A 13412-nucleotide genomic window follows, 5' to 3' on the forward strand; every position below is an offset into this window, starting at 1 on the left:
ATCTAGACCTGTTGTGATGGACCTGTCTCCTTCTGTGTTGTTGCTGTCAGGTGCAGCAGCTGGAGGAGCAGCTCCGAATGAACAAAGAGAGACACACTCAGACTCGAGCTGAAGCAGACACCTTACAGCAGGTTTGTCCCACATGAGTCACAAGTGGAAGTTTTAATTTAATCATATACACACACACGCACACTCACTCACTGGCCACTTCATTAGGTACACCTTGTTAGTACCGGGTTGGATCCCTTTTGCCTTCAGAACTGCCTTAATTCTTTGTGGCATAGATTCAACAAGGTGCTGGAAACATTTCTCAGATTTTGGTCCATGTTGACATGATAGCATCTCACAGTTGCTGCAGATTTGTCGGCTGCACATCCATGATGTGAATCTCTCTGCTCTATTGGATTGAGATCTGGTGACTGTGGAGGCCATTTGAGTAGAGTGAACTCATTGTCATATTCAAGAAACCAGTTTCAGATGATTTGAGCTTTGTGACATGGTGCGTTATCCTGCTGGAAGCAGCCATCAGAAGATGGGTAAACTGTGGTCATAAAGGGACGGACATGGTCAGCAACAATACTCAGGTAGGCTGTGGCGTTTAAACGATGCATAGTTGGTACTAAGGGGCCCACACCATTACACTACTACCACCAGCCTGAACCTGATACAAGGCAGGATGGATCCATGCTTTTATGTTGTTGACACCAAAAACCCAAATGTTGCAGCAGAAATCAAGACTCATCAGACCAGGCAATGTTTTTCCAATCTGCTATTGTCCAGTTTTGTTGAGCCCATGTGAACTGTAGCCTCAGTTTCCTGTTCTTAGCTGACAGGAGTGGTACCCACTGCGCTCTTTTGCTGCTGTAGCCATGGCATGTTGTGTGTTCACAGATGGTCTTCTGCACACCTTGGTTGTAACGAGTGGTTATTTGAGTTACTGTTGCCTTCCTATCAGCTCAAAGCGGTCTGGCCATTCTCCTCTGACCTCTGACATCAACAAGGCATTTTCACCCAGAGAACTGCCACTCACTGGATATTTTGTCTTTTTCAGACCATTCTCTGTAAACCCTAGAGGTGGTTGTGTAGGAAAATCCCAGTAAATCAGCAGTTTCTGAAATACTCAGACCAACCCGTCTGGCACCGACAACCATACAACTTTCAAAGTCACTTAAATCACCTTTCTTTCCCATTCTGATCCTCGGTTCAAACTTCAGCAGGTCATCTTGACCATGTCTACCTGCCTAAATGCATTGAGTTGCTGCCACGTGATTGGCTGGTTAGATATTTGCATTAACAGGCAGTTGAACAGGTGTACCTAATAAAGTGGCCTGAGTGTGAGTGTGTGAGAAATTACATTCTCTAAAATATGAACATAATTTAAGCTTCGTTCTTCATCAGGCACAAATTAGACACTGAACTCATTTTATTTATTCTGAGCAGCAGCCAAATGATATGAGCTTTTAAATGGTTTGTGTTCAGGCAGCTGCAGCAAAGACTTACTTTAAATAAATGTTTATTTAAAACCTGCCTGTAACTGTTACCATATCATTGGGAAATCATGCTCATGTGTGATTGAGTGCTGGTCTTAAATTTGAAAAGTACAAAAAATCAGACATACAAGGTCTTTTAAAAAACAAAGGAATAAGAATTCTAACAAAGAATGATGTAATAATACCCATTCAAGGATGCGGTCTCGGTCTGGTCCCAAACAAACTCTGAAGCGGTTCGTTTTTGGTGTTTGGTGAGTTCTGAACTCCAGGTGAACTCAGGTTTGAGCTGGATGGTTGGACATGATGGTAGCATGTTATTGTACATCCTCAACATCAGCTCCATCCTTCTCCAACGTCTCACAGCAGAGCATCCAATCAGAGTCGGTCTATGCAGCATTATGACCACGTTCCAAAGCAAATTCAGCATTCTGGCATTGGATAGTCTGTAGGTAAACTGCTCAGATGCATGTTAGAGCTGTGAAGAAATGTCATTTCTGACGGCTATGTTGCATTGGATGTCACAGTCATGAATGCAGGACCTTCTTCCTGTGTTGACTTCCTGCTCCCTCCAGACAGTCTGACCAATCAGAGGAGTGAACATTCTTATGTAATGTTGAGAAGAAATGTGATGCACTGATGCAGCTTAAGTTGGAGACTTTTCTAAACAAACAGTGTGTAGTTTTCTCTTTCTGTTTGTGAGGACTCGCCTACGCTTTCATATTGCCCACAGTGACAAGGATATTGATCCATATTGATGTCTCATATTGAAACACAGGGCACAGTAGTGTAGAGGACACATCAAACATCTAGAGACATATGAAGATGGTTAAAGGGCCACGTGCACACTGTCATCTACATGAACACGGATGTTGTAGGTTTGATATTTTATTTTTCTCGTCTCCTCTCAGTTGCTCGCTGAAGCCAACACGATCATCTCTGCCCTCAGAGAGCAGCTGAGCAGTTTGGATCAGGGCCCCACCACAGTCAAGGAGACGCTGTCATCGAGGCTGCATCACTCTGCTGGGCAGCTGCAGGTAATGGCACCTGTGACCTGGTGAACTGGAGCACATGAGAATGAAGGAATCTTCAGCCTGACACCTCTGACCTCATGTCGTTGTAGGATTCCTTCAGAGGGTTCCAGCACTTCATAGACACATGTTCCAGATATAGTTCCACGCCCATGGACAAGGCCCTGAGAGTGCAGTGCTCCCTGAAGCCTCATCATCTCACCTCTCTGCCAAAAGCTACCATGACCTCCTACACTGCTGTCTGTCAGCTGGGACTACAGACTGTTCAGAGTCTGGGAAACATTGTGGTAAATATCAGTATTTCCCACTTTGACATTTAATAAAGGTCTTTTGATCATATGGTAACCCAGACACCCATGCTCCCTGCTCCCCTAGGTTCATCTGCGGGGCCAGGCCCAGGGCTACAGGAACCTGTTTGAGGAGCTGGTGAAGAAAGACCTGGCTGTGTTCGAGGAGAGACGGCTGCAGGATGTGCTGCTGTGCAGAGTGCAAGCTCCCAGCTACTCTGTCAGAGATGAGGACTTGAACACTCTGTGGGAGCACAGACTGGCTGAGCTGCTGGACAAGAGGCAGCTCTACCAGCAGGTGAGAAGTGTGAGCCTTTTCCCTCAGTGAATGACTTTATCCAGGGCAGTGTGAACATAAGCAGGAGGGTTCAGTGACACACAGCACACTCAGACCTGTGACTTTACAGTCTACATCCACCTCTCCTACATTACTGTACTGAAGCTTTCTGACGGCTCTGCTGGCTTTGCAGAAAATGGCCAGTACTCTGGAGAAGCTGTGGGCCAATATGGCTTCTTATCCCAGTGAACTGTCAGCTGAGATCAGAGAGAGAGAGAGGTTCCAGGAGCAGCTGCAGGCCATGTTCACCATCCAGCCAATCAGCTTCAGTGGGCTGGACAGCATTCTGAGCCGGGAGCTGGACCGCAGGTCTGCAGTGGTGCACAGCAAGAAGACCACTCTGCAGGTAGTGTTTAACACTCAGTGCCTCCACAGGCAGGAGCATGGGTGTGTCTGTGTTTGTCAGTTTGCAGGGAGGAATCAAGATCCAGGCATTTTTATATTTGCATAAGTTTTCTTACTTTGTCTTAAACCACTGAACCTAAAAGATCTGACACACACCAGATGATCCACAGTTTTTTATCATGAAGTGTGTGTGTGTGTGTGTGTGTGTGTGTGTGTGTGTGTGTGTGTGTGTGTGTGTGTGTGTGTGTGTGTGTGTGTGTGCGCGCGCGCGCGCGCGTGCGTCCGTCCATCCGTCCCCCCATGACACAGTTAAGTGTGTCTGTAGAAGGTCTACAATCATACACACAAATGATACAGGTGCATTTTCAGTTTAGAGACAGTTTAATGTATGTCAAAGTATTTATCTCTTATCCAACAGTTGATATTTTTACTTTTTCATAAATTAAAATTATATTAGTTTTGACATAGGAAGAAGAAAATGTTAAATACTGACTCGGACATGTCTCCTGCCACCCTGACAGTAGTGAGTCACTTTGAACCAGTCATGACCTTGCAGATGGTTTTTCTCTCTGCTGGTAATGAAGCTTGCTGGTGTTGGGTCACTTTGTACATATTAAGTGAGAACATACAGTATGTCACTTCTACTTGTTTTATTACATCCCTGTCTGAAAACGGGAGCTGAAACAGGTTCAAATATATATATAATGTACAATATATAATATAATATGATTGAGGTTTCACATGTTTGTTATTGATTTAAACTGTCTCTCTGGATCACAGGTTACCACTTCTCATGAGAAGTGTTATGAATCAACTTGCTGTTCAGCACAGAACTGAATGGGAACAATAGCTTTCAATGAATACAACTTTATTTAAAAAACAAAACAATGACTCCATGCAGCATTTCCACTGGTTTTAAATATGATTTAGCTAACAACAAATTGCCATGGTTTTCTATGATAAACAATATTTACTGCAGTGCTGTTGCTTGTCTTTCTAATGTGGTATTATCCGTGCACCTCATGCAGGGCATCATTGCTGAACAGACCAGTCTCTTTGAAGAGCTGAAGCTGCTGGAGGCTCAGGCTTATACTCAGCTCACAGAGGAGAGAAGCAAAAGCTTGACTCTGCTGCAGGCACTGGAGGGAGCTCCTCTGAAGACTGAGCTCTCCTTGCTGAACGACAACCAGCAACTTGTTCTTCAGCACCAGCAAATGGAAGAAAAAGTCAAAGTATGTCTGTTTCTATATCTGTTTTATATGAGCTGATGACTGGTGTCATCAGTTAGTACCAGGAACTAACTGTAAGCTGTGAAGCTTCTGGGGAAAAGTTTCCACCTCTTTATTCAGTCTCAGGTTCTAAATATGAGAAGAGATGCGAAACCTCTGATCAGTTAAGGTGAGTTTAGACAGAAGATTCATGACGAGATGAAACTGTTTTAGACCAGAGTAGAGAACAGCTGCAGCAGTGTAAACTGTCCCATCTCAGTTTTCGACTCAAGTCGCCAGCAGCTGTTTTTAGAACAGAAGGAACATCATCTGTCTCGGGACAATTTTTATCCCCACTCCACCTCTGATTTCTATTCATACTTTAACACACTACAAAGTGTCCTGCCACAAAAACTAAAAGCTGTAATTACAATAGAAGAACAGAGTGGTTACTATGGAAACGATACACTGGCTCATCTAGTTGCAGCAGTGTAAACTGGTAGGTAGTCAAAGCAGAGCGCTTGTCTCATCATGGATCTTTGATCCAGCTTCATTAGATCCCAACTGGAAGAAATTATTTCTCTCTTCATGGTGGGTCAGTGCATCGTTTCCACTCACCTGATCACCAACAGTTGGTAGCTGATTTAAGTACATCATTGAGCTCCATTGTTAAAAAATAAAATCACCCCAGTGAGTCACACACTGGGTCACATGACCCTTCATCACCACAGATACTTTTCTGTTTTCCAGGCTCTGCGTTTGCAGAATGAGCAGTTGGAGGAGGCACAGATCAATGCCAACCACAGGGTGTCCAACCATAAACAGGCCACGCAGCTGCTGCAGACAGAGCTGCAAGACAGCCGTGCTCAGGTTGAGGAGAAGGAGAACACGATCCAGACCCTCAGGAGCAAACTGCGAGAATCTGAGGTTTTCCTCAACATCTCATTTTCAGGCCCAGTGTGAAGGACTGTAGAGCAGCCTCAATTTGAGGACATAATCTGACATGAAACTCAGAGCTAAATTGTTGCACATTAGTTTTCTGTTGTTGAAGCAGTTTTTTTTTTACTTAGATTGAGCAGTTTATAGTAATTGCATTTTTTTGTCCTTCTCTGTATCAGAAAAATGCATCACCCAGTGCAGCTCAGTTGGAACAACTCCGGACTAAACTGTTCAAAGTGGAGGTGGAGCTGAGTTCAGCGTTTGACAAACACCAACAAGAGTAAGAATCATTTTAACCTTGTCTTTTCTTCTTCTGTGTCTCATTTACTGTTTGTACCTAGTGGGCTGTTGTGGTGTCAGGTTTGTCAGCAGATGATGAAGAGTTTCTCTGTCAGTTCAGTGGTGTTTTGAACCTGAGAGGTAAAGATCAGGAGACAACCTCCTCGGCTGTCCTCTCTCCTCACACTAAGAAAAAACTCAGGTTTATTGGTGATATATTGACTGTGACGAGTTTTGCTCCTCAGGATCCAGATGATGACCACAGTGCTGAATGAAAAGGAAGATTCACTTAGGAAGCTGAAGGAGACGTTGAGGAGGTCACAGCAGCAAGGAGAGGAGTCATGTAAGTCACAGTGTGTCTGTTGTGTCCTTAGAGCTTCAGGTGGAAACAGAGTGACTCCTTCATGAGGGAACTGATCCTAGAAAAACGAGACATCTCCATTAGAAATAATTTACGTCCATATGGTTCTTCATGATAATCTCACAACTAAATGAATGAATCAACATCAGATGGAGTCAAACTGCATGAAAACTGGTTCATTTACTTAAAGCTGCGGTCTTGTGGTCTTTATGTCACCTGATCAATCTCAGCATTCCCTCTCTTTTAGCTCTGTGTTTGGTCTCCTCCCGCTGCAGAGGGAAACATCTGGCTCTTTAGCTGCTAAATGCTCCACTGTGTTCACCAGCTGTTCTCTACAGCCTCTTTCACACTGGTCAAAACAGCCACTACTGTCGGGCTTTTGACGTCATGTGACAGGGAACAATCAGCCTTCACCTCTAGGTCACGTGGCTCTGCTGCAGTCACAGGTTCTTATTGGCTTCTACTCTCATGGGTAGTGATGTAAACATGACCCCAGATGAAGTCACTAATGTTCTCCCCTTCTCCGAGCTGTGATGTCTCTCAGAGCACAGACACTGTAAACACACCTGTCACATGCCAGCACGGTGCTGTTACACCAGAGACACTGCGAAGCGTCTCACACACACACAGGAGTGCTAATGCTGGGATGAGACTTGACTGATCCGTTTCACAGGTCTGCAGTTGTGTGTTTATGTGTGTCCTCTGAGTTTGAACACAAACACACTCATCCAACAGTGTGAAAGGAGTAATTTAAAAAAAAAAAAAAAACAGACCCATATTTATCAGGTTTAAACTGATTATATCTGAGAATAACTCTGATGTAGTTATGCTGAATCCAGTCCTGCAGGGTGAGGACCTTCATGCTAAACTGACCAACCCCAGAGGTTTGGTGATCAAGAGCAGCATCCTGCTGGAGAAAACCAAGCTGGAGGAGGAGGTCAAACAGCTTCAAGTGAAAATAACTGAGCTGGAAGGGTAAGATCAATGCATCTGAGGTAGAACAACTGAACGACTGGGTTAGTTGCATCTTTTGGTCCGGCTCTGATACCTATCCCTGTCTCTACAGCTTGGTGTCCACTCAGCAGGCAGAGATCAGCAAGTGGAAGAGCAGAGCTGTCAAGCTGAAGGCGAAGAGCAAACCTGAAGTGGACAAGCTGTCATCACCCTGCACTCCCACCAAGAGGGGCTTTCCAATAACCTCAGACTCCTCCAACTTCCTCAGCTCACCTAAGAAGGTTCTGGTGACTCCCAAGAAGATCATGGACTCTCCCAGGCGACTGCTGGACTCTCCAAAAGTCTCTCTGCTTGACTCCCCCAAAAGCAGATTCTTTGACGTGGGTGGGAGTTCGGAGGTCTTGTCCAGAACCTGTCCCAAGCAGTTCTTTGACAACTCCAGCCTCGGCACCATTCCAGGTGAGTGACCTCCACAATTCAGCTACTTTGTAGAGAAGCTTGTCTGTCACTGTCCTATGAGACTGTCTGAACACCTTAAAACCCAGCTCCTTGTTCTGCCAGAGGTTTTTCGTGTTCCTGAAGCACCAGCTCCAGAGGAGGGTAACTGCTGCAATATCACACTGTGTTTGAGGGATCACTGGGGCTGTACTAACAGGTGCAGGGGGTGATGGGACTTTTCCAGTCTGCCACTGAGCCTTAACCGTGATTCAGCACTGATGCACATCTTCAACTTATAAATTCACTTTTCTTTTCTTTTAATTAACCTGAGTGATCCATTCATTGATCTTCCATTTAAATATGAAGTTTTTGTACTGTCTGCAGACCAGGCCTTATATTTCAACAAGAACACCTGAAATTACTAATTATTTTGACTGAGCTGAACACTGGTGAAAATGGGCTTCCATATCACAATAATTACCACAATTACTGCACCTAAGTTTGATCTTTATTCATAGTACATCCAAATACATGGCCTCAACCAAATATCAGCCACTATAATATTGTCTTATTGCCAAAATGTCGACCATGTTCATTACCATTAAAACAGCAGTGTGCTCTCAGTCTGAGGTGCGGCTCAGTGAACAGTTAGGATGTTTTTCAGCCTGTGTCCCTGGAAAATATTCAACATTCACTTCATAGTTGTAATGTTTGACAAAAGGGGGAATGATGGAGGTGGGAGTTGATGTTGGCATCACAGTTTTAATTTATGGATCTGATGTCAACATCATCAATGGCTTATTAACACACACTGGTGGATGACTGAAACACCTGATTACAACCATTACTGTTTGTCAGTGACACATTGACAAATAATGGAAAACTAATCTGACTCTCAATCTGCTTGAAAAATTTAAGGAACTGAAGGACAGAGGCCAGGATGATTGACTTTATTATGTTTACATATGACTTGAGTATTCATTGGTCTGATTAAACTGTGGTGTGTTGCAGATGCAGGTGCAGCTGTAGGTGCAGCCAGACAGGAGGAGTGGTGGCCTCTGTCTCCAAAACAAGAGGACATGTGTAAAACCCAGTGAAATCAACCAGTGCAATAGTTTTAAATGTCTCTTTTCACTGTCTCTGGCTTTTACTGTTTTCTAGTGTTTTGTCCCTTCATTCTGTCCCACACTTCATATAAAGTTACTAATAAAAGATTTTCTTGATAAAGTTATTGACTCTGACATTTCAATCCAGTCTCTTGAAACACGAGGAAGGACTTGTGTCTTATTCAATATATTCAGGAATAATATTGTGATCATTTCTTAACCAAATATACACTGGGCATGTTCATGGGAGGCCCACACCTCAGGTCTGTCAGAAGGTGTCTAAGCTTCAGTACCTCCTAAAAAGTGATTAGGTTCTTTGTTCGGTCTGTCAAACAGTGGAGGTGTGCCTCCTCTACACAGGTCCCAGAACTAAGATGTCCTCTACAGGACAGGCTGTCCTCAGAGGCAGGATGATGAAACTGATATTCCTCCACAACAACTATACACAGGTTGATTCAAGTGTCACAAGTGAAAAAACAATAGAGGAAGTATAGAGGACACACTAACATAATAAAGATACATGATTTCATTTTGTCTTTTCCATGGTGTGTTAGGGCCAGATAAATTTAAATAAAGCTGACAGGGGTTATCAGAGGCAAATTGTCAATAGACTGATTTGGCATGTGATATGCTGTTTACAGCTTTGACTAGTATATAGCTGCCAGTTTGTATGTTATGTGTGTCTGGTGTAAGATAGATAAAAGTTCTATCTATTGCTCCATAAAATTATTTATATTTCTAGATTATCTGTCTAGTGTGTGTGTGTGTGTGTGTGTGTGTGAGAGATCAGAAGCACCAACTGCAATTAACTGCTGAATGTTTCCTGACTAAAACTGTATTACACTGTAAAACACAATGAGAAAATGCCATTGAACTTATGTTGAGTCCACATAACTTTGTTGTCTGTTCAGAGAACTCAAATGCATAATTCAACTTAGTGCATTTAGTGTAGGAACAGATTAAACACAAAGAAGTGGTTTAAAATGCAAGATTTTGAGGATTTTTTCCTCAACTTTATGTTTTATTGGACAAGATTAATTAAACAAATATTCCAGTTGTTATATTTTTCTTTTTAAACTCTACTTAAAAAAAAAACTATAAATGCAATCTAATCTAATTCCCAGTCCTCATTTTCTGTTGTTTTTCCATCAACTAGTCCATCCCACTCTTTCAGCCTTCATTTTCTTTTCACCAACCAGTTTGCACACCACCTTCATCTCAACTTCCCTCCATAGACTTATTTAAACATACACCCCTACATATGCACATCTTCGTCTCTACCCTGAGCCACTATCCTCTGCCCCTTCATTAACTCAAAACCTTTATGGAACAGCACCATCAAGAAAGTGTTCCAATATCCAATATAAAAATAAAATGTTTGTTTTGTTGTTCTTTTGGGTTTGTTTGTTTTTTTAAAACAAAAAGAACAGAAAAACAAACAGGCACAACAAAAAAGTAACATACACACCAAAAATAATGTAAAAATCACCACACTGACAATAACCCCCCACAAATGCCCAATGTAAATCAATGAAATACAGAAGGCAAGAAGCATATGCAGTAAGTATATGTTTTTCCTGTTAATCAATCGAAATGGGCCTCTCAGCTGATCTGATGGCTTCCTCACTTGTGGTCGGATTACCCGTTTCCCCAACACAAAAAGTATGGTGTGTCTTGCCTGGCCAAAGAGCACTTATCAGGACAGATGGTCAAGCCTGCATCTTTGATTTAGTGCAACACTATAAAAGTAATTATTAAATTTTTTGGGGGGCTTTTTATGCCTTTATTATAGCTTAGTGGAGACTGACAGGAAGGGGGGTAGAGAGAGGGGAATGACATGCAGGAAAGAGTCGGACCGGTCGGGAAAGAGCGTACCATGTTGAGCGTCTTGCACTCAACATGGTACGCGTCCTAACCACTCGACTACTGGGCCGCCCTACTATAAAAGTAATAATAATACATTTTATTTATGGAATGCTTTTCATGGCACTCAAAGATGCTTTACATGAGTTTTAAATGAACAAGGAAAAGATACAATAAAACATGACACATCATTAATTACACTATAAAAGCAGTTAAACAGATTTAAACAAGCTATGAAAATGGTGAGTTATGATCATACATTAAAAGCAGTTCTGAAAAGGTGAGTTTTGAGAAGTGATTTGAACATGGCCAGATTGGTGCGGTCACAGATATGTTTGGGAAGAGTGTTCCAAAGGGAGGTAGCAGCAATGGAAAATTCCCTGTTGTCCCAGGTCTAGTGCTTGGTCTTAAGTGGTGTGGACAGAAGATTGGCTCCAGAGGAGCGGAGGCTGCAGGAAGGAGTGTGGTGATGGAGCAGGTCTGTGAGGTAGGAAGGGGCCTGATCATGGAATGGAGGGTTTTGTAAGTGAAGAGAAGAAGACTTTGACGTGAATCTGTTGTTGGACAGGAAGTTTGTAGGTGGTACAGATGGTCTTCCCAAGAGTTGCTGAATACCACATCATCAAGGTAGGCTGCAGCAAACGACTCCATACCTGCCAGTATCCTGTCCATCAACTGCTTGCAAATAGCAGGGGCAGCATGAACACCAAAGGGAAGGACAGTGAACTGAAAATGTCCAAAAGGTTGAGGTTGAGAGTGATGATGTGGTTTGAACCCCCAGTTCTCTCCGCCAGATCATCAATTCTCAGTAGGGGATATAAGTCCAGTTTACTGCCACCATTATGTTTCCTGAAGTCCAAACAGAACCTCAGGGTTCCATTCTTCTTGGGGACCAAAATAACTGGGCTGCTCGACTCTCTAGACGATGGCTCAATATCCCCCTATTCCCTCATGGGATCCTTCAGGGTGATGTGCTGGTGGGTAACTTCTGTGTGACCAAGAATTTCTCCTTCTGCATTGCCTGTGCCTGGCAATGTCTGTGGACTTCATGAGCTGCTTGCACATTTTCATGACATAGGAGATGATGTTCATGTCCTGTGATTTTTGCTGGCCCCTTCCAGGGTTCCAGGAGAACATCAAAGGGACCTCTGACCTGGTGGGCATAAAGCACCTCAAAAGGTGAAAAGCCCATCAAGGCCTGGGGGACATTGTGGTATCCAAACAAAAGAAAACGACAACCATTTGCCCCGGTCCTTTCCAGTCTCTGACACAAACTTCCTGAGCATTATCTCAGAGTCTGGTTGACACAGTCAACTAAGCCATCTGCCTGCAGGTGGTAGTGGGTAGTCCTCACTCTCATAATCCCTAATCCTGTGAGAGCATGCAATTCATGAATTGGGACCCTAGTCTGTCAATACCTATCTGGGGATCCCTACCTGAGGAAAAAAATTTCAGCAAAAACTACCTGCTTAGCTGTCACCTCCCTTACAGGGAAAGCCTCAGGGTATCTGGGAGCATCGTCACTGATGACCAGGATAAACTTGTTCCCTGCCTGCCTCCTATCCACTGGGCCTACTATGTCTACTCCTATGCACTCAAACAGGGTACTGATAACAAGCAGTTGAACAAGACGAACATGAGCAGTAGCTTTCACTCCTGTCAACTGACATCCTGGACAAGTTTTGCAGTATTCCTTGACTTGACTGTACATACCTGGTCAGTAAAACCTTTTAGAAATGTGCATTTAGGTTTTCATAAAACATAGTCGACCTGCCAAAGGGATTGTGTGACCTACCCTAAAAACTTTATCCTTACAGGACAAGGGGAGGACTCTGCCTGCTGTATAGCTGAAACCACTGGTTGCCACGCTTCCAGGGCTGAAGCAACAGCATCATGCTTTGCTTTGGAACATGTGACTGCACCACAAAACCCTTCTCTGCTCTTGCTGATGAGGTCATAGAGGACCAGCAACCCTAGGTAGATGCAGTCAGGCAATTCTGGGACAACACCAACTTTTGTGAGGTAAACCTTCTGCATAATAAATTTGCAGAAGTTTCAAGCAAACTTTTTTCACTTTGTCATTATGGGGTATTGTGTGTAGAATTTTGAAGTAAAAAATGAATTTAATCCACCTTGGAATAAGGCTGTAACATAACAAAATGTGGAAAAAGTGAAGCGCTGTGAATACTTTCCGGATGCACTGTATTACTATTTCTGATAACACAATTACCTATAGTATATAAAGCTGTTTTTCTCTATAGTAAAGTCAGGTCTGACCTGACCCTGCAAAATGCCTCAAGATAATGTATATTAAGATTTGGCGATATACAAATAAAATTGAATTGAATAGAATCAGCGATTACAGCTTGTTGTTGGTATCAGGATTTCCCTTCTTGTTTAGAAGTGGTTTGGTCTGAATAATCTGCACTCATCTTCATTCATGACACTTATAGTTTGTATATAAAAATGGATGTAGACTCCAAATCTGAAAAGTGGATCCAATGCTGAAGAGCCTTAAAGCTGTTTTCTATCTGATGACCATCAGGGGGCGACTCCTAGCTGATACTAACTGTGTTTAGTACAATACTGCTGAGAGCAGCAAGAACCGACTCCACCCCTCTACTGACCTCAGGGTCTCCAGTCTACAGTCTGGACTCTCCATGAGACCACAGAGATCCTTCAGGTCTGAATCCTGCAGGTTGTTGTCACTCAGGTCCAGGTGTCTCAGATGAGAGGGGTTGGACTTCAGAGCTGAGGCCAGAGAAGAACAGCTGATC

At 43.3% G+C, this 13412-nt stretch overlaps 1 protein-coding gene across 8 annotated transcripts in view; it reads left to right on the forward strand.

Moving 5' to 3' along the window:
• The window catches only part of cenpe (centromere protein E), a 40717-nt gene extending 31820 nt beyond the window's left edge, over positions 1–8897 (forward strand). For 7 of the 8 annotated variants that reach the window (XM_071478352.1, XM_071478348.1, XM_071478351.1 and 4 more), the window contains 13 exons: positions 51–131; positions 2399–2524; positions 2611–2805; positions 2894–3103; positions 3276–3488; positions 4516–4719; positions 5446–5622; positions 5814–5914; positions 6159–6256; positions 7114–7249; positions 7341–7687; positions 7790–7828; positions 8678–8897. In XM_071478352.1, coding sequence (XP_071334453.1) covers positions 51–131; positions 2399–2524; positions 2611–2805; positions 2894–3103; positions 3276–3488; positions 4516–4719; positions 5446–5622; positions 5814–5914; positions 6159–6256; positions 7114–7249; positions 7341–7687; positions 7790–7828; positions 8678–8763 — 2013 coding nt within the window. In that variant the 3' untranslated portion in view covers positions 8764–8897. The remainder of the gene's footprint in view (positions 1–50; positions 132–2398; positions 2525–2610; positions 2806–2893; positions 3104–3275; positions 3489–4515; positions 4720–5445; positions 5623–5813; positions 5915–6158; positions 6257–7113; positions 7250–7340; positions 7688–7789; positions 7829–8677) is intronic. The other variant, XM_071478349.1, reaches the window with a different exon arrangement.
• Positions 8898–13412: the final 4515 nt, after the last annotated feature.

Source organism: Trachinotus anak, unplaced genomic scaffold (genome assembly GCF_046630095.1).
Source record: "Trachinotus anak isolate AG129_WGS33_773 ecotype Australia unplaced genomic scaffold, CSIRO_AGI_Tana_v1 ptg000005l, whole genome shotgun sequence".
In the NCBI taxonomy this organism is placed as follows: domain Eukaryota; kingdom Metazoa; phylum Chordata; class Actinopteri; order Carangiformes; family Carangidae; genus Trachinotus; species Trachinotus anak.